The 22,028-nt window shown below is 41.7% G+C and overlaps 1 protein-coding gene across 3 annotated transcripts in view; it reads left to right on the forward strand.

Annotated features, from left to right (window-relative positions):
* ASAP2 (ArfGAP with SH3 domain, ankyrin repeat and PH domain 2) overlaps nt 1-22,028 on the forward strand; it is a 222,682-nt gene that overhangs the window by 64,648 nt on the left and 136,006 nt on the right. For all 3 annotated transcript variants that reach the window (XM_049904584.1, XM_049904585.1, XM_049904583.1), the window contains exon 2: nt 19,094-19,166. In XM_049904584.1, coding sequence (XP_049760541.1) covers nt 19,094-19,166 — 73 coding nt within the window. The remainder of the gene's footprint in view (nt 1-19,093; nt 19,167-22,028) is intronic.

Here is a 22,028-nt window from a genome sequence, read left to right on the forward strand (position 1 = left end):
CCATCCACTTGTGGTATTTCTGTTATAGCAGCACTAGATAGCTAAGTCAGAAGGGAGCTAGAATGGCTGAACGGAATAATGGCTTTTTCCATTGTTAATGCGTGTATTGCTTGAAGTCTCTGTGACAGTTACAAGGTGTACTTTTTGAAAGAATGCATAAAACACAGATATGATAGTCATTTGACAGTAGAAAGGCCTCAGTCAGTGGAGGGCCCCATCGGGAATGGTAGAGCCCAGTATGCTGAAAGAATGGGGGAGGGGAAGGAGACAGAATCTATTGGCTGTGATGTGAAAGACAAGCAAAGTCCTAGAACAAAAAACCTTGAGCTTTCTCATATCTCCTCACCCCCTGTTTATTTTACCAGAGTTAAGTTCATGTGGCTTGATCCTTGTTTCCTGGGGAAATCAGCATGGCTTGGAATTCCATTGTCTTCAGGGAATGGAACAGATGTGGAAGGCTGACATCAGAACAAACTGAATGTTAACTTCCAGTCTGTTCTCTTAGCCTTCTGAAGCATAACCAGGGCCTGTGAGTGCCTGGTCCAGGGCACAGCAGGTGCCCAATAAGATTTCCACCCTCTTGCTCCTTCGACTTTCTTAGTTTTTCACTTCCTCTTTAGTACTGTGCTTAGCACCTTCTGGTATCATATTCCTGATTTGGCTTGTGGTTGTTCTCCTGAGATAGTCCATTTCCTGCCTTGCATCTGAGCGATTTTGTCAGTCAGAGAGAAGCAGCACTTGAGTAATGAAGGCTGTTACAAGTGTCAAGAGAACCCTGTGGAATGAAGGGCCAGGGCTCAACTTCACTCTCTCCCGCAGACCCCCAGGCCAGGCCCTCTTCTCTGGGAAAGGGGGCCCTGGGTCAGCTGAGGCAGGGAGCGCTCAGAGAGCAGCCTCCTCGCTTCGCCTGTCTTTGCTGCTGGGGTATATAACCATCTTGCCAAAATGTTGCTTTCCCTTTTCAACTCCCCAGAGCTCTCAGAGGGCTTTTTTCCCCTAAATAAAAACCAGGATGTGAAGCATTTTCACAGAGCTGGAGTTCACTATCATCTGTTTCCATTTCTCTAAAATAGTGATCCCGATAAAGCCTATCTTTAAAAACCAAAAAAACCCAAACCTGTTGCTGACGAGTTGATTCCAGCTCTTAGCGACCTATAGAACAGAGTAGAACTGCCCCATAGAGTTTCCAAGGAGCACCTGTTGGATTTGAACTGCCAGCCTTTTGGTTAGCAGCTGTAGCTCTTAACCACTGCGCCACCAGGGTTTCTGTGCCTGTCTTAGAGGATGGTTATTCCCGTTAAATGTCTCTGAGTGATGGGGTTTGTGGGAGTATCTGTGGATATTTGGTTCTTTTGGTTTATGAACCTTCTGGCTCCTTTGTTAACACGTGCATTTTTACATTTTGTGTGTTTGTAGGTTTACAGCTATATGTGTTCTTTTTTCATTTAATGTTTTCATGTAGTGGACGCAGTCCAGGTCGGTCAGATTAAACAGCTGTCCGGCATTTAATCAGATGAATGTACTGTAGTTTGGTTATTTTCCTAGGTTGGGCATTTTGGGTTCCTCCCCATTTTTCTCTGTTGTGAAAACACTGCTGAGAACATCTTTGTAGAAGCGATTTTTGGGGAAAGGAGCGAGGACTGGGGGGTTCATTTTAATAATTGGAGTGGAATAAATAGGATAGAAAGAGCTTTGGGGAAACTCTTTGCTCCCTGTTGCAAGCTTGCTGTCCAGGAGACTGGTGTGCTACGTGGTGATGTCAGTTTGTTTACTTTTGTAAGTTTAGCAGATGAAATGGCTCCTCTGATGTCCTCATCTGGGGTGTCTGGCCGTTCACCTTTTTGCTATATGTTTCAGACCATTGGCCTTCCCCTCCACTCGGTGCTTTTATTCTTTTGTTTCGTGTTTCTTATCAGCCCCCAGACCTTCATGGTTTTCAGCTTGCTGGATGCCAGCTTCTGAGTGGATCCAGAGTGACCCAGAGCATAGTGTTTCTGCCTGTTTAGGGTTTGTGCACAGGTAACCCCTTGGTTTCAAATGCCTGACTTATGTACAACCCCTATGAACCAACCTCATAAAGCCTATGATGTAAAAATTGGAGGTACAAAGACCCTCAGCGAGATGGACTGACACAGTGGCTGCAACAGTGGGCTCAATCATAATGATTGTGAGGAAGGCATAAGACCAGGCAGTGTTCTGTTCTGTTGTACATAGGGTTGCTATGAGTCAGAATCTTTACTTGATTTTTATTCTCAGTGACATTTTCTGAGCAAAGAACAATCTAATCATCCATGTTTCCATTGCTGGGAAATTGTAATGGTGGTGTTCCTCTAGGTGCTTTATTTACCCTCCTTACCACCTAGGGTGGTGGGGTGCATGAGACTTGTCAGTAAACTACTGTTCAACCTTGGGTCAGACACTTCCCCTCTTTGAGTCTCAGTTTTCTGTAAAATGAAAGCCTTAGAGCAGATCTTTAAGGCCCTCTTCTAGATCTCATGTCAATTAAGAATAATGATAGTAATATTGATCTCTTTCATTTATTGAGCAGCTACTTTATGTAGCTACTAAGTGCACTACAAGGAGTTCCACGGGGGTTCAACTACTAACCTATAGGTTAGTGGTTTGAACCCACCCACCGGTGCCATAGAAGAAAGGCCTGGTAATCTGTCTTTGAAGGGTCACGTCCTTGAAAACCCTATGGAACATAGCTCTACCCTGCAACACCTGGGATTGCTCTGAGTCAGAATTGACTCGATGACAACTGTATTTTTGTTTGTTTGAAGTGCTACAAATGTGCAAAGCCCTACAAATGGATCATCTCATTTAATCTTATAACAGTAACAACCTCATGACTCACAGACTGTTATCCCCATCTTATATAAGAATTCTGAGGCCCAGAGAATTTCACCATAGTTTGCCCAGGGTCACACAGCTAGTAAGTGACAGTTGGTCTGTCTGACCCCAGAGCCAAGCCCCAAATCGTTGTCATATCAGCTGAGAAGTATACTTGAACTTTCTGGAAGTCCACTTTAAAAAATCATTCTGGGATCTAGGTTCTGGCGTGGGCTCTGCCATTAAGAATGTGACATTTGGATGGGCTACTTCACTTCTCTGAAACTCAGCATGGGTGTTGGATGGACTGACACACCCCACCCAGCCCAACCTAGTCTTGTGCCTCGTCCTCCTCAGCTGAATTGAATCAGGCTAAATTTGGTAGCTTCTGTCTCTTATTGGAATAGTTTCTCTGATGTCCTCAAGTTATCTCTTAAGGAAACCTCTGAAGAGCCTGTGTTTATGTTCATTAACCAGACTAAATTTAACACAATGAATCCTTTTGTCCCTGCTTTTATGGCTTGTCATTTGAAGTTCACCTGAGGTGATTTTCTTCTTCACTTTTCATTCCTAATCAGTATTATTGCACCTTTGTCAGCTGAAGCATCCTGTATGAAAACCCAGCTGTTTTATAGCTGTGTACACTTTTGATCATTGAGTATAGATGACTGTGTACTATCCTGTCAAATTATAAGAGTACATAGTTTGGAGTTAAAGGACCAGTCTGCCACTTACGTGCTATGTGACTAACCAAAACCGTTGCCATCGAGTTGATTCCAACTCATACAGACACTGTAGGACAGAGTAGAACTGCCCCACACGGTTTCCAAGGAGCGGCTGGCAAGTTATTTGATGTTTCTGAACCTCACTTTCTTTTTTTTTTAAGAAAGGAGAGGAATTTAATTTATGTACTCTTAGTAAAAATATACATTTTCAAATATATATATATATTTTTGAGACTGGTGGGTGATTTTATTTCCATTTTTATGCTTATCTAGATTTTTCTAATTTTTTTCTTTTTTTTTACTGCACTTTAGATGGTTTATAGAACAAACTACTTTCTCATCAAACAGTACACACATTGTTCTATGACATTAACAACCCCACAGCATGTCAACACTTTCCCTTCTCAACCCTGGGTTCCCTATTACCAGCTTTCCTTTTCCCTCCTGCCTTCCAGTCCCCGCTCCAGGGCTGGTGCACCCCTTTAGTCTTGTTTTGTTCCATGGGCCTGTTCAATCTTTGGCTGAAGGGTGAACCTCAGGAATGACCTCATTACTGAGCTGAAGGGTTTCTCTAGTCTCTGTCAGGCCAGCAAGTCTGGCCTTTCTTTTTTGAGTTAGAATTTTGTTCTACATTTTTCTCCAGTTCTATCCAGGACCCTCTATAGTGATCCCTTTCAGAGCAGTCAGTGGTGGTAGCCAGGCACCATCTAGTCTGGTGTAGGGCGTGGTAAATGTGGTCTGTTAGCCCTTTGCACTAATATTTCCCTTGTATCTTCAGCTTTCTTCATTCTTCTTTGCTCCCAAAGGAGTGAGACCAGTGGGGTATCCTAGATAGCCACTCATAGGCTTTTAAGACCCCAGATGCTACTCACCAAAGTAGAATATAGAACATTTTCTTTATAAACTATGTTATATCAGTTATGCTAGATGATCCTCGAGACCATGGTCCCCACAGCCCTCAGCCCAGCAGTTTGGTCACTCAGGGAGTTTGGATGTGCCTACGGAGCTACCATGACCTTCTCTTGTACAGGTTGTGCTGACTTCCCCAGTGCTGTGTAATTTCTCACCCTTCACCAAAGTTACGACTTACCTGTTGTCTATTGAGTGTTTTTTCATCCCCACCCCTCCCCTCCCGCGTAACCATCAAAGGTTGTTTCTTTTTATATGTAAACCTTTTCATGAGTTTTTACAGTAGTGGGCTTATACAGCATTTGTCCTTTTGTGATTGACTTATTTCACTCAGTGTAATGTCCTCCAGATTCATCCACGTTAGGTTTCACAGATTCATCATTGTTCTTTATTGTTGCGTAAGACTCCATTGTGTGTCTGTATCCCAGTTTGTTTATCCATCCACCTGTTGATGGGCATCTAGGTTGTTTCCATGTGTTTGCTATTGTGAACAAGGCTGCAGTGAACATGGGTGTGCATATGTCTATTCGTGTGACAACTCTTAACTTCTCTAGGATACATTCCTAGGAGTGGGATTGCTGGAACATATGGTATTTCTATTTCCATCTTTCTAAGGAAGCACCATATCGTTTTCCAAAATGATTGTATCATTTTGCATTCCCACCAGCAGCACATGAAAGTTCTGATCTCCCGGCAGCCTCTCCACCGTTTGTTATTTCCTGTTCTATTGATTCGTGCCAGTAATGTCAGGGCAAGATGGTATCTCATTGTGGCTTTGATTTGCGTTTCTCTAATGGCTAGAGATCATGAGCATTTCCCATGTATCTTTTGGCCACTTGAATGTCTTCTTTGGTGAAGTGTCTGTTCATTTCCTTTGTCCATTTTTTAGTTGGATTCTTTGTCTTTTCGTTGTAGAGGTGTTGGATTTTCTTGTAGATTTTAGAGATTAGACCTTTGTCTGATTTGTAATAGCCAAAAATTTTTTTCCAGTCTGTAGGTTCTCTTTTTACTCTTTTGGTGAAATCTTTTGAGAGCATAAGTGTTTAATTTTTGAAAATCCCAGCTATCTAGCTTATCCTCTGGAGCTTGTGTGTTGTTTCTTGTAGTTTGTATCCTGTTAATGCTCTCTGTTAGGGCCTCTAGCATTGATCCTATTTTTTCTTCTGTGAACTTCATAGTTTTTGGCTTTGTATTTAGGTCTTTGATCCATTTTGAGTTAGTTTTTGAATATGGTGTGAGGGTATGGGTCCTGTTTCATATTTTTGCAGATGGATATCCAGTTTTGCCAGCACCGTTTGTTAAAAAGACTATCTTTTCCGCATTTGATGGACTTAGGGCCCTTGTCAAAGATCAGGTGACCATAGATGGATGGATATACATCTGGATTCTCAACTCTGCTCCATTGGTCAATGTATCTGTTGTACCAGTATCAGGCTGTTTTGACTACCGTAGCTGTATAGTAGGTTTTCTGAGGTCAGGTAGTGTGAGTCCTCCTACTTTATTCTTCTTTAGTAATGCTTTACTTATCCAGGGCTTTTTCCCTTTCCATATAAAGTAATGAGAAGTTTTTCCATCTTTTTAAAGAATGTGTTGGTATCTGGATTGGTATTGCATTGCATTTGTAAATTGCTTTGAGTAGAAATGTCATTTTCACAATGTTGAGTCTACCTATCCATGAGAATGGTATGTGTTTCCATTTAATGTAGATCTCTTGGTTTCTTGCAGCAGTGTTTTGTAGTTTTCTTTGTATAGGTCTTTTACATCCCTGATTAGATTTTTTCCCAATTTTTTTTTTTTTAAGGGGCTGTTACAAATGGTGGTGTTTTCCTGGTTTCCTTTTCGTTGTTCTCTTTATTGGTATATAGGAATTGAACCTCACTTTCTACATCAATATATTGGGGACAACAGTACCACCCCCAGAGGATTAACTGGGAACAACAACAACAACAAAAGAACACATGTGACATGCTGAATACAGTGTCTAGTACTTAAGTGATCAATGAATAGTTGATTGTGGTCTTTATAAAATGGACTTTGGTTATTATGATTTGCTTGTGGTTAAATATGTGGATAGACAGATTTTTACTCCTTTTCTTGGTATGTATCAACCTGAGAAGAACTGAAAAAGATCGGTTTAATATACATACTAAAATAAAATCAAGACTGAAAGACCTCACTCCGGTCTGGTAACAGATATTTATTGAAACATATAGTACATAGAAAGAGAATAAAAAATACGCATTGAACTGAATTGGATAAAAAGCTACTGGCTTTAACATTTTTTTAATCTAAAAGTGAAAATAGCTTAGTTGTTGTTAGTTGCCGTTGAGTCAAGGCGACCCCATATGTGTAGCGTAAAACTGCTTCATAGAGTTTTCAAGGCTCTGACCTTTTGGAAACAGATCAACAGGTTTGTCTTCCAAGGCATCTCTGGGTAGGTTTGAACGGCCTCTCTTGGCTAGTAGTTGAGCACCTACCTGTTTGTACCACCCAGGGTCTCCAAAAATAGTTTTAGCGTTTTGTAAAAATAATACATGTTTTATGTAAGAAATTATCATAGCATAGGAAAATCAAAGTTAAAGTTGCCCCAGATACCACTACCTAGAATTAAATATTTAACTCGTCCCATAATTATTTTTCAAGACACATCTCCCTGTATATGCCCCTGGGTGTTTTAATTTATATGTAATATTACCTCAAAAAAAAAATTTTTTTTTATTACCTCGGTATAGCCTATAGTTTAATACAGTTTGCCACAAATATCTTTCTGTAACAAATTTATATCTACATCATCATTTTTAATGGTTAATATATATTCTGTTATATGGATGCATCACAGTTAAACTAGTCTCCTGTTGAATGAAATTTAGACTGTTCCTAGGTTTTTACCATTATAAAAGCACACCACCGGATGTACTCAAATATATATTTGTACACTTGTATGATTATTTTCTTAATAAAAATTCTTAGAAATAGCTACGCTGGGTTAAAGGGTATAAAAATGGTGTGGTGGGGGCATTTGACTTCCTCTAACTTCGCAAGGGGGAAGGAGAACCAAGATCAACAGCCCAAGGCTGAGTGCTATGAGGCAGAGGTCAAACATACCTCTGCTCTTCGACCTTTTTACCAATTCTGATACCAGCCATCCTTCCCATGGCATTCTGTACTTCTTTGTTGGGTTTGATAATTTGTTGCATGGCCATACAGAACTCACAGACCGTGCAAATAGGAGATTTATTAGGGAAGTAACAGGTTATAATTCAGGATTGGAGATGATTCAGGATACAGCTGTTCAGACAGGACAGCCTCTTCTCAGCCAGGCCCACAGGCAGACCTCTCTCTGGCCCTTGGCTTCTCGGCCCCTTGGGCGCTTTGCCTGGCCTCTGCCCTGCTGGGGCACCACCAGTAAGTGCCCAGGGGCACTCCACTCTGCCAGGAAGCCTCAACCTGAAGGTGCTCAGCTCTCTCACTCTGTGGATTGGCAAGCCTGTCTCCCCTGAAAGTGCCCAGAGGCACCCCATTCCAGGAAGCCCCCTGTTTGAAAGTGCTCAGCTTTCTTGCCCTGTGGGCCAGGGAGCCCACCTTGCTGTCTCTTGGTTCTGCTGCTGCCAGTTTTCTGCTGCACTTGCCGTGCTTCTCATTATCTTGTGCTGTCTCCGGTGTTACAGCTCTCTGGATATCAGTGCAAAAGAGCTGCCAGCTCTTTCTTGGTGGTAGTGAGGTACCTCCCTTTCTGTCTCTGGGATAGCTCATTTTAAGCCTAGCAGGATGGCAAAACTGACCAATCCCCTTGTTAGGGATCCATATACCATATTTGCATGGTCCCCCCTCCCATAAGGGTGCCATGCACCTTATTTGCATTTTTAGCAAGCTATCCAATCCCATGATGGGCCACAAGCACCTCATTTGCATAGTCCCACCCAGTCATTTGGTGGAAGTTGCAAGACCATGGTGAGAAAGGTCATATAAAAGTGACCCATCATATCACAAAGGGTATATCCAATTTAGATTTGTGTTTGTGTTCTTACTGACAAATGACCCTCCTGAAAAATTGTACCAGTTTATACTCCAGTTGTGAGTGTGTGAGGTGCTTGGAGTACTATTCTTTGAAGCATCGTATTTTTGGAATCCCTCTCCAAATTTTAGCCTCCTTTACCAATTTAATTAGCATTTAGGAAACAGATCCATGTTGGTATATCATCGTTTTCCCTCCTTATCTAATTGATATTGTGGATGCATATTTTGACATGTGCCTTTCAGATAAATAGTTGTTCACTCATTTATTAGTTGCAGAGCAGTATTATTTCTTCCTGTTTCTTGTGAGAAGTTATTTTGTATAGGTAATATACCGTGAAACCTTTGAGAGCTGGAACTTGACACGCCTGGTTTATTTTTCTGGGTCTTGCAAGTTTTCCACCTTTGACAGGATGCAGTCTTACCACTTTTCTCTTGCTCTTTTTAGTGGAAAATATTTGAGTTTTCCTTTTCTGACAGGTTTCCACCTTATACAGGGTTCTGGCTTTCACAGTTTTACTGTATTTTGAAATGCATAAGGTACTTAAAAATGTCACTAAGGTGAGCGGGCCGTGTAGAGTTTGTAGAAACTAAATAAATCAATGTCTCAAAAGAAGGCTGTGTTATAATTGGAAACAAACCTGTAAATGCATATGGTGATCATTCCTGAACATGAATAATTAGTGACTGTCATTGTGGAACATCTTCACAGCCATCTCTCTCCTCTCACTCTCACACACATACACAGACACACGTCTGCACCTCATGTACACACTCACGTGGGTGCTGAGTTTGGCTGCATGCACCTGGTTTGCTCTATAAATGGTTTCCTAGCAAGTGAGTAGCTTGCATGAAGTGAGTCTGTGCTGCAGACTGTTCCCTGCCCCGCTGGATCACCCAGCAAGTGTTGGTGCATCTGTTGCAAGCACCTGTGATTGAGGATGTGGCGAATGTCCAGTTGGCCGTTGAGGGTGAGGAGGCTTGTCCTTCCTCTCTCTGAAGAGATGCTCACTGTACCACCACCACCCCTTGTTCAGGCTGAGTAGGAGCAGAATCAAAGATGCTCTCAGAAATAAAACAACGTTTAGGAGAAAAGCAAAAACAGTTATTTGCAAAATCAGATTAAGTCATTTGGTAAGATTGCCTAAACTACTTCACAGCGTTACTTAGAAGCAGCTGATGCTGAAGGAAAAAGCGTCAGACCAGAGTTAGCAGACCTGAGTTCTATCTCTTGCTTATTGGTTTTTATGTTATCTCTATAATGGTTTGGTGCACTGGCCGTGTAGTGGTTAAGAGCTATAGCTGCTAACCAAAAGGTCGGCAGTTCAGATCCACCAGCCACTCATTGGAAACCCTATGGAACAGTTCTGCTCTGTCCTGTAGGGTCACTGTGAGTCAGAACTGACTTGATGGCACCTAACAACAACAACATAATGTTTTAGGAATAGGACTAGGGATGCTAGGCTAGGAAATCAATCCTTTGAGTTTACTTTCATTTTGACAACATTTCTGGCTCTTTCCCCAAACCCTGTTGTTGTTAGCTGCTGTTGAGTCACCCCGACTCATGGTGACCTCATGCAGCAGCTGAAGGAAATGCTGCCCGGTCCTGGGCCATTGCTGTGGTATGTTATGATCCATAGGTTTTCATTGGCTGATTTTTGGAATTAGATTGTCAGGCCTTTCTCCCTAGCCTGTCTTACTCTGGAAGCTCCACTGAAATGTATTTGGCAGTGTAGCAAAAAGCAAGCCTCCATTGACAGATGGGTGGTGGCTGTGCGTGAGAGGTGCATTGGCTGGGAATTGAACCCACGTCTCTCATGGAAGATAAGAATTCTGTCACTGAATCCCCAGTGCCCCCATCCACCAAACCCTAGTTGGTCTTAATTTCTTTTGTCTAAAAAGTGCTTTAAATTTTATTCTTATTAATATATCATATACACACATGTTGCTGTCAGTTGCCCTTCAGTCAGTTCCAACTCGTGGCGACCCCATGAGTGTGGAGTAGAATTGCTTCATAGGGTTTTCAAGGGCTGTGACCTTTTGGAGGCAGATTGCCAGGCCTATCTTCTGAGGTGCCTCTGGGTGGGTTTGAACCACCAGCCTTTCGGTTAGCAGTCCGGTGCTTAACCATTTGCACCACCCAGGGGAACGTGCACATATATGCATATAAAGTAAAACCTGTGAAAGCTGGAACCTGTGTAAGGCGGAAACCTGTCAGAGAAGGAAAACTCAGATATTTTCTACTAATAGAGAATGATAGAAAAATGGTAAGACTCCACCCTGTCAAAGGCAGAAAACTTGGGAGACCCGGAAAAACAAGACAGTCCTGCCAAGTTCTGGCTGTCACAGGTTTCACGTAAATAACGCACCCACACATATAACCTGCGTAGTGCACCTAGGAAAATAATGTGGAAGGGGGTTGCGCGATTGGCAAAAACACGTATAATGTGCACGTTATTTGCGTAAAATATGGTGTATATAGAAATACTGCATGCATAAAGAAATATAATTTGAATAATGATTATAAAGCCAGCGCCCATGCATTGATCACCCTAGTCACTGTCAGCACTCTAAAGGAATCCTTGCATGCCCTTTCCCTGTCATAACTCTCTTTCAGAGGTAGCCACTATCTTGACTTGGGTGATGATAATCTCCTTGCTTTTATTTTTAGTTTTGCCAGCAATATATAGCTCTCTGGAAACCCTGGTGGCGTAGTGGTTAAGTGCTACGGCTGCTAACCAAAGGGTCAGCAGTTCGAATCCACCAGGCACTCCTTGGAAATTCTATGGGGCAGTTCTACTCTGTCCTACAGGGTCACTATGAGTCGGAATCGACTCCACGGCACTGGGTTTGGTTTGGTTTATATAGCTCTCTTACCAGTATAGTTTCTTTTTGCCAATTTTTAGAAACTTGTATGATATTATACTGCATATAACTTGCTTAACATTATTTTTGTGAAATTCATTTGTGTTACGGGCAGCCAAAGTTTGTTTCCATTGCTATATAGCACTCTATTGTATGAATGTATGACAGTTTATGTATTCTACCGTTGACAGACTTTTGGGTTTTCCCAGTGTTCAGCTATTTTGAAGAGTTCTGTGAACATCCTTGTACGTGTCTTCTGGTGCAAATGTGTATATACTGTGAGTAACTTCAATTTTATTAGATAATGCCAAAACATGCCCTTCTCTTTCATTTTTATGAATACATATTTTACATAACTGTGATTTGGCTTAGATATTTATTTGATCTTAATTCTTAATGATGCCTCCTGTTCTTCGTTCCTCTGTTTTATTCCCAGAAGGAGGGTGGTCCATTATTGCTCTGGCTTTAAACTGACCCCGCAGGCCACAGTGAGCCTCTGTGTTTCCCAGAAGGCTTCTGGAAGTATTTCACACTGTCATTAATGTTCTCTGTCACTGCTTGACAAGTAAAATGTGTGATGAGACAAAGCTGTCGTCGAAATACTCGTGCAACTCTGTTCTGGCAAAACTGTACTTTGGGCACAGATCTGTTTTTTTTTTTTGTGCCTATGGCCTTTCAAAAATGTTACTTCCTCTCAGGCTGGCCTTTAGTAAAATGGAAAGTAGAAAGATGAGATGGGACAGGACAGAGGAATGTGATTCCCAGACGCCCTGAATGGGTGAGGCTTGGGGCATGCTGTTCCAAGAATGAAGTCAGTTCCCTCCTACCCTCGCAGGCTTGAATTGAGACCTTGGGATACAAGGGACCAAATTGACACTGTCTAATGCTTCTAGGTCTGGGGCAAGAGGAACAGGAGCCAACTGATATCAAACCAAAAACCAAACCTGTTGCTCTCGAGTCAGTTCCAACTCATAGAACCCTATAGGACACAGTAGAACTGCCCCATAGGGTTTCCAAGGAGTGACTGCCTTTTGGTTAGCAACCAAGCTCTTCACCACTGCGCCACCAGGGCTCCAGCCCACTGATACTGTTGGAGAAATTGTTTTTATGTGGATCCTCTAGACCAGAGGCCAGCAAATTTTTTCTGGAAAGAGCCAGATGGTAAATAGAGGCAAAATTGAGACAATTATATAGGTACTTACATAACAAGAGATAAGTTTCCACAAATTCTTTTATTGATGAAATTCAAGATGTAATAATAATAATTGAGTACAAAATTTAAATTTACTAATGGGGTGATAACATTTCTCTGCATTGGGGTTCAGAGTTAGTATCCCCTGTCATCACAGTAATTGAAGATGTTCATCTATAAAAACCTATCTTAGCTCGTAGGATGTACAAAAACAGGCGGAGAACAGGATTTGACCTGCGGGCCATAGTTTTCCCAACCATGCTCCAGGTTCGTGTCCTCAGAAAGCTCGTGGATTTTGCCCCCATGGTCCAGCTTACCATCATGGTGTGGGTACCTCCATTCCAGGATGGAGGTCCCAGTAGGGTTCTGTGGGAACAAAGAGAGGGGGCAGACTAAATCAGCTCTCCAGATGGAGAAAGGAGTATCACAAAGTGACATTTATGCTGAGTGGAAAGAGGGAGATGACCTTCTAGGTGATAAGAGTAGCTCAGAGGACAGCCTTAGGGTTTGGCATACACAAGGATCTTTGGGGGCAAAGAACAATAAACATGAAAGAGAGTGGCATGTTCAGAAACAGTCAATTATGGGTGGCTGAAGCTCTTTAGGGAGGTGCAAGACATGAAGAACTAAATGTTTAATTTTATTTTAAGTATTTATATGGCCAGTGGGTACTGTATTGCACAGCACAGTTCTGAAAAAGAGTGTAGAGTTTTGTGGTCACCTTCCCTTTGATGGGCTTTCCTTTACCCACTGTTACAGATTGAATTTTGTCCCCACAAAATAGGTGTTGTAAATCCTCATTTTTATGCCTATAGTTATAATCCCATTTGGGAATGGGTTTTCTTTGTTATGTTAATATGAGGCAGGATTAGTGTAGGGTGTGTCTTAAATCAATCTCTTTTGAGATATAAGAGATTAAACAAGCAAGTGAGAAAAGCAGAGACAAGGGAAGATTGATGCCAAGCCACATGGAGATTTCCAAGGAACCAGGAAACAAGCTGAAAGAGACAAGGACCTTCCCCCAGATCTGACAGAGAGAGAAAGCATTTCACTAGAGCTAGACCCCGAATTTGGACTGATAGCCTCCTAAGCTGTGAGCAAATAAATTTGTTTAATAAAGCCATCCACTTGTAGTATTTCACTTAAAGCAGCAGTAGATGATTAAGATACTTACATTGCACACTGTCCCCAGTAACAGTGGCCGTAGTTGGACTAGCCTTAGAAATTCTTAAGAGAGCTGCTTTAATGAATAAATAAAAACTTCCAGCTGTCAATATAGCAGTTTGGGGGCTCCTATAGAGATGTCTTCAAAGTGGTTGAAACGGTTGCTTATTTTCCTCTGAAATATTTGAGACGCATCTTTACAGCCTTGTTTTTGTTATAAATTTACTCTGTGAAACTTGTTTTATAAACTAAAGGTCAGCTTCAGCCTGGCTCCTCAGAATTAAGGAAGTTTGGCCAGACTTAAGCTGTTGTATAGTTTCTACTTAGGTCTTATGGTCTGTTAGATTTTTTCCATTGTTTATAGTTTTAAATGTGAGTTCTGGTGAAAGTTGCAGCTTTTTCTCCTTCTCCTAAGCTTGAGTAGATTTGGGGGGAGTAGAATTATGCTGTTGGCAAAGAATATTGAATGTACCATGGACTGCCAGAAGAATGAACAAATCCATCCTGGAAGAAGTCCAGCCAGAATGCTCCTTAGAAGCGAGGATGGCAAGACTTTGTCTCACATACTTTGGACATGTTAGAAGAAGGGATTAGTCTTTGGAGAAGAGCATCATGCCTGGTAGAGGGTCAGTTAAAAAGAGGAAGACCCTCAACGAGATGGATCGACACGGCGGCTACAACAGTGGGCTCAAGCATAACAACGATTGTGAGGATGGTGCAGGACCTGGCAGCGTTTCTTTCTGTTGTACATGGGGTCGCTATGAGTTGAAACTGATTCAATAGCACCTAACAGCAGTAACAGTAGTAGAGGTATATAGGGAGAGGGTAGGGCAAATGCCTAATCTGGTTAGAAATCTCAGCCTGATTGGTAAAAATCTTTGGTTTCTTGAGACTCTTAAGTTTTGTTGTTATTATATTATCCTTTTAAAATTCTAGTGCTGTTTTTATATATAATTGACAGATGACTTTTTTTTAGCATTCAGTCTTAATCTTTCCAACTTCTCCTGACCAAGTTTATTCTTCATTATAAATATGCACCATAATGAAGGGCTTGTTTCTGAGTAGTAAGGTAATTACTTTTTCCTCTTGCATTTTTAATTAAAAATTACCTCTGCTGCCTACCTCAACATTATTTCCAGTCTCTACTTAACAGACTGTAGAAGAGAGCAGTTATTGTTTATCTACTCATTTCTGAGTTCAGAAAACAGTACTTGCCCTTTTCACGTTAATAATAAAGTTAGAAGATTCCATATAGTGGCATATTTATTGCAATAAAAGATCAGGGAGGGCTGTGTTCCACAGTATAATATGAGAGGGAATTTGTCAGAGTTCAGCTGTGTTATAAAGTGTATTTCGTCTGTGATCCGTCTCCCACAATACTCCCTGCCTCCATTCCCCATTTTTCTTAGCAGGATTGAAGCCAAGCTTCTGTAGACAGAAGATTGGATTGCTCTGTCATCTATGGGAGTGCCAGAGGCAGGAGTCTAAAATCCATTTAAAATAGGCAGAAGCAGATCTCTCTGGTCTCGAACTGACTGCCTTTTCCAGAATGTTCCTGCTGCTCAGCATCAAGCGACCAAATGGGTTCTGAACTGTGGGTCCCAGCTGCTTCTCTCATCTTTTGTCACTCTTTCCCTGAATCCAGTTCCTGCCTGCCCTGGTCCATTACTCTCACTGTGGCCTGAATAACCTTTAGGTACAGCTCTTACCTGTCCCCTGCTAAAAAATCTTTAGGAGCTACCCATTACCTCTGGGATCAGCTGAAAGACTGTTAACTGGTGATACCCCCTGCCTGTTTTTTAGTCTTCTAGTCATTCTCTCAGTTTGTTTTTATCGAGTCCTGTTCTATGCCAGGGTCTGAGCCCAACACTGGTGTTACAGTGATGAACAGACATCAGTTCTTGCCCTTAGGGTAGCACATTAAAAGTAAAAAGAAACATAAAATTAATTTTATTGATATTTAACCCAATCTATCTAGCTTATTATCATTTCAACAGTGGCATTAGCCACATTTCAAGTGCTCAGTAGAGAAACGTGGCTAGTAGCTACCATGTTGGACGGCTCAAGTGTGGAGGCAGAGCTAGACAAGTAAAAGGGTCATTGAGTGTAGGCGGTAAGTCCTGGACTTTTTTTTATCAAAGTTAATAATTTTTGTTTTTATTTAGGGAATTATCTTCTGTTAAATTATAAACTCCATGAAGGCATGGGCATTGTCTTGTTTTGTTCACCATTGTATCTCTAATACCTAGCTTGGTACTTGACACATGGTAGATACCAGGTGAAATTTTGAGTCAGTGCAAGGTGCTGTGGGGAAACCTAGAAAGAGTAGCTAACCCATTCTGGAGGAGAGGAGGGGAGATATCAGAAAAGGCTTCGCGGTGAAGGAAATATCTCTAAAGCAGTTTGCCAAGTTGGAGTAGAAGTTAATGGGTCAAGAAGAAAGAAGTGGGGAGGATATTCTAATGAGGGAAACTCTTTCTTGGAAGTCAAAGAGAAGCAGTAAGTTGAGGGTGCTGTAAGTAGTTCGTTATGACTGAAGCTTAGGGTACAGTGAAGGTGGAAGGAGAAAGTCAAGAGATAAGGCTGGAGAAGTAAGCAGGGATCAGATCTTAAAAAGATTTTTAAAGCTATGCTAGAGCATAGACATTATCCTGAGGACATTAGCGAACTTTACCAGTTCCCTCGGCTGGGAGCTGTCCCTTGGCTTTTCTTGAGTATTCTCTTGTTTAAACTGGTTGTTTCTCTCTAGCACGTAGGGAGTTCCTTTTTCTTTTTTCACTTTTTATTGTACTTTAGTTGAAGGTTTACAGATCTAGTTTCTCGTTAAACAGTCAGTACACACATTGTTCTATGACATTGGTTAACAACCCCAAGACATGTCAATACTCTCCCTTCTCAACCTTGGGTTCCCTATTAACCAGTTTTGCTGTTCCCTCCTGCCTCCTAGTCCCTGCCTTTGGGCTGGTGTGCCCCTTTATTCTCTTTTTGTTTTATGGGCCTGTACAAACTTTGGCTGAAGGGTGAACCTCAGGAGTGACATTACTGAGCTGAAAGGGTGTCCAGGTGCCATACTCCCAGGGTTTCTCTAGTCTCTGTCAGGCCAGCAAGTGTGGTCTTTCTTTTGAGTTATAGTATTGTTCTCCATTTTTCTTTGGCTCTGCCCAGGACCCTGTCTTGTGATCTTTGTCACAGTGGTCACTGGTAGCTGGGCACCATCTAGTTGTACTGGATTCAGTCTGGTGGAAGCTGTGGTAGATGTGGTCCATTAGTCCTTTGGACTTATCTCTCCCTTGTGTCATTAGATTTCTTCATTCTTCCTTGCTCCCGAAAAGGTGAGACCGGTGGAGTATCCTGGATGGCTGCTCACAGGCTTTTAAGACCCTAGATGCTACTCACCAAAGTAGAATGTAGAACATTTTCTTTATAATCTATGTTATGCCAGTTGAGCTAGATGTTCCCTGAGACCATGGTCCCCACAGCCCTCAGCCCAGTAATGTGGTCCCTCAGGGAGTTTGGGTTTATCCTCGAAGCTTCCATGGCCTTGTGTTGTACAAGTTGTGCTGGCTTTCCCCGTATTATGTACTGTTTTACTGCACATAGGGAGTTCTTAATAAAAATACTGACTGAATTGTAATGCTTTCATAGAGCTTAACCAGGCTGGTGTCAGTGTCTTCTGCTGCTCTGTGGGAAGGTTTAGAAGGAGGAGTGGATTTTATTATTTGAATGCAAGTCAGACACTGTTCTAGCTAATTCCGATGACAGGGCAGGACCAAATTCTCTCGGAGCACTAGCCTAGATGGTTATTAGATCAAATGTTTTCCAATAATGGCTCTTCACCTGGGGACTGGAAACTTTCACAGAACTTTGATGGTGCACTGAACTCGTATATGTGAGAGCTGCGCTCTGACCTTCGATCAGTAAGGTTTTAGGAATTGTGTTTCGGCCATAGCCCTGAACAAATCCTCAGTCTGATCATGGACTGGAGCACTGGCCCCCTGGAAGCCACTTTTATATCTCAAGAAAAGGTCAAGAATGGATTAGACGTGGCCACCTACAGAAATATGAGTTAACTCCCTACAAGAATTTTTGACTATCTAGTATTATACTTTTTTTTTTAGTATCCTACTGTCTAGTATCAGTTCTTACCTATCCTTTTCTACAGCCTGCTGGAAAATAAAGCTTTTTATTATAATGTCCATTTATACAGTTATCACTCTACCAAATGCCTGCTGCCTTGTGGACATTTTTCTTATTTAAAATTGTCAGCACTAATCACATCTGTTTTTAGTATCCTGTAAAATAGTCAGTGTTGGATGGAAGTAGACCTTTTGATGCTGCTATTGAAGATGGATTCAAGGGGTGATTCAGGATGCTGGAAGTCCAGAATCTATGTCTTTGAGGTGTTGTGCTTTCCTTCAGATGATAGACCCTTGCAGTTATTTATTTAATCAAAACTCAAAATGGGTAATAAATAATACCTACTGTTACTGAGTGCCTGTTGTATACCAGATATTGGGCTAGATGCTTCCTTTGCAGTTTTTCATAATCTTTATAGCAACCCTGTGATTGCTATCGCTGACCCAGCTTTACACCCACCCCCTATCACAGCAACTACAAGTTGACACCCATTGCTCTTCTCTACTATGTTGTTTAATTCTGTTGAAAGGAAGTTTCACCCCTGTATCATTTATGAAAACTCTGTAGCATTACCTGTATGTGGGCTCTTACAGTTTTGTCTTGGTTGAACTGTTCTCTAATGCCTATACCCTCTCTTAGGTAGATACAGACTACAGTGATAAAAATGGCAGCACTTACTCTTTAGTATTTGATGGCGTTCATACTTTCGCATGTATTATCTTATTAGATTTCCTACAGATGTCTTGGTCTGACACATGGACTTAAGAGCAATTTAATTGCAATAACAGTGATTATAATATTAATATTATAATAGTCCTCCTGTCTCACCAAACCACCATAGTCATTCCTCCTGTTTACAGTCCTTTCTGTTTGTCATAGGAAGGAACACAGGTACAACGGGCTGTCCCTGGCAGACATACACATCATGGAGTCTTGCTGGTACAGAGGGAGAACTGAGACTTGGTAGAAGTAGAGCATGTCAGTGTTAGCGAATTTCACTGTCAGGGGTTAGTGTTCAGCAGATACTGTTGGCAGGAGGCAGTTGAGATGCTTCAGTGGATGAGGCAAATGAAGAAATGGTGTTTAGCGGTCACCTGCAAAACTTCTGCTTACCATCTGCCATACACACTGAAGATTTGTCCCACAGTAGCCTCGCAAAGTTGGGCAGGGGGCTTCCAGAATAGTTGTCATGTGGCCTCTCGCTGGCAGTCATGGTCTAACATACGTTTTGATTAATATATTCTCTATATTTCAGGCTTTGGATGTGGATCGGACGGTTCTTTACAAAATGAAGAAGTCTGTGAAAGCAATAAACGTCTCTGGGCTGGGTGAGTACCCATTCTTTCCTAGAGGTTTCTTTGTGGGAAACACTGTATATGAAGTCCATGATTGTGATAAAGCATTAATGAATAATCAACCAAATTACTTTTACTGGGGAAATTATAGAGGTGAATTAGGATTTTTTTTTTTTTTTTTTGCTAATAGTTTAGTTCTGGTATGGGATTCCATCTTCTTAACTCTTCTGCCCTCCCCCAACACTATCCTGTACTGTGTGTCCTGTTCTGAGGTTCCCACGACAGCTGAGGTTCCCACAACAACCCCACATGAACCTGCTTTGTCAAACTGGTTGATAAGGACGCCAGACTCATTCTTGTTCCTATTATCTGGCTTATGCTCTTAGCCACATCTGAATGTCCATTCCATTTCTCTTTTATCCATCTAATTCTTTCCTATTCAGTTTGGGGAAAAAATAAATATAAAAGTGTTATCAACTAGTCAAAGTAATATTCCATCCAGACTTGTGAATATGTTTAAGCTAAAACAAAACAAAACAAACAAGAAAAATCTGGCAACTTTTGGCTTAAATATGACAAACTGTGTGTATGTGGCAGGTCTTTCCTCCCCTCCCCCCCACAAAGTGAGTGAAAATGTTTTTTAAAAATCATTAAGTGACTATAGGAAACCCTGGTGGTGTAGTGGTTAAGTGCTACTGCTGCTAACCAAATGGTCGACAGTTAGAATCCACCAGGTGCTCCTTGGAAACCCCGTTGGGCAGTTCTACTCTGTCCTGTAGGGTTGCTATGAGTCAGAATTGACTCGATAGCAATGGGTAGAGGTAGTAGAGGTAAATGACTATGTAGTCTCATTCAAGAAAGTGGAAGCCTTGGGGGACTAGAAATTTTGAGGAATCTCAGAGAGGTTGAAAACAGGTTTGCTGGGTTGAAGAGAAAAAAGGTAGCTTCCGGGAGAGCACTGCCAAGGGTGGCAGAGGCACTGGGAGCTGTGGGGCTGATGGAGAGACTCAGGGTCTACTGTTGCAGAAGTTAGGACACTTGATATCTATACATTGCCCCCCCCCTTTCACCCTAGTGCCATCTTCTTTTGGTGAAAATAGTGATTGGAGCAAGTCCTGGTGGCACAGCGGTTAAAGCACTCAGCTGGCCAACCGAAAGGTCGACGGTTTGAGCCCACCAGTCGCTCCGCTGGAGAAAGATGTGGCAGTCTGCCTCCATAAGGATTTACATCCTTGGAAACCCTATGGGGCAGTTCTCCCCTGTCCTTTAGGGTTGCTATGAGTTGGAATTGACTCAACAGCTACAGGTCAGCGATTGGAGCAGAAAGACAGGAAGTGTCTTATGCGCCTGTGATATCAGGAAGAATGTGGAACTGTCAGGAAGTATGTGTCTACCTAACTCCCTCCCTCAGTTAACAGCAGTAGTGAGCACGAGCTCCAGCATGTGTTCTTGCCTCTCCCCCTAAGGCAGTGAAGAGTCTAGCAGATGCAAAGATGGTGCTGCAGTCAGGACTCACCAGTTGTATTTAGGAACAGATTTAACAAAAGATGTGTAAGAGCTCTTCTCTGAAAATTACAAAACACTGCTCATGGAAATTAAAGATGACCTAAATAAGAGATATTTATTTAAATGAGAAGTCTGTGCTGTATGTGGATTGGAAGAGTCAGTATCGTTAAGATGTCAGTTCTCCCCAGATTGATCTCAAGATTTACCATGATCCCGATCAAAATCCCAGGAGGGGAAATTGTGATTCTAAAGTTTATATGGTAACGTGCAAGACCTAGAATATCCAAAGCAAACTTGAAAAAAAATAAGACAAGTTGGAGGACTTAAACTATCTGACTTCTAGTCTTGTAAAGCTACAGTAATAAAGGTTGTGTGTGTCATGGATTGAATTGTGTCCGCCCCCAAAAATGTGTGTATCAGTTTGGCTCAGCCATTATTCCCGGTATGTGTTGTAAACCCTGGCCTCTATGATGTTAATGAGGGAGGATGGGTGGCGGTTGTGTTAGTGAAGCAGGACTCAATCTACAAGATTGGATTTTGTTTTGAGGTAATCTCTTGAGATATAAAAGAGAGAAGTGAGCAGAGGGATGGGACCTCATACCACCAAGAAAGCAGTGTCAGGAGCAGAGCGCATCCTTTGGACCTGGGATTCCTGCACAGAGAAGCTCCTAGTCTGTGGGAAGATTGACAAGAAGGTCGAAACAGAGAGAAAGGCTTCTCCTGGAGCTGACACCCTGAATTTGGACTTTTAGCATACTTTACTGTGAGAAAATAAGCTTCTCTTTGTTGAAGCCATCCACTTGTGATATTTCTGTTATAGCAGCACCAGATGACTAAGAGTGTGGTACTAGCATGGGGTCAGCAAAAAAAATCAGTGGACAGAATAAGGAGTCTAGAAATAGACCTACATTTAAATGTTTTTATTTTTTATTTTCAGCAAGGTTGTCAAGGCAATTCAGTGAGGAAAAGAAAATCTTTTGAACAAATGGTGCTAGAACAACTGAATATTCACATGGAAACACAACCTTACACATAAATTAATTTGAAGTCAATCATAGATTTAAATATAAAAGCTAAAACTATAAAGTGTCTAGGGAAAAAACAGGAGAATATCATTGCGTCCTGGGTTAGGCAAAGGTTTCTTAGGACACAGAAAGCAATAACCTTAAAAAAAAACTTTTTATAAATTAGACTTCATCAAAATTAAGTGTTTCTGCTCATCAGAAGATCCATTAAGAATGCCTAACATTTGAAGGGAACCCTAGTGGCACAGTAGTTAAAGTGCGTGGCTGCTAACCAAAAGGTTGACAGTTCAAACCCACCACCCACTCTGTGGGAGAAAGACGTGGGACTCTGCTTCAGTAAAGATTTACAGCCTTGGAAACTCTA

This window comes from Elephas maximus, chromosome 12 (assembly GCF_024166365.1).
Source record: "Elephas maximus indicus isolate mEleMax1 chromosome 12, mEleMax1 primary haplotype, whole genome shotgun sequence".
Taxonomy (NCBI): Eukaryota; Metazoa; Chordata; class Mammalia; order Proboscidea; family Elephantidae; genus Elephas; species Elephas maximus.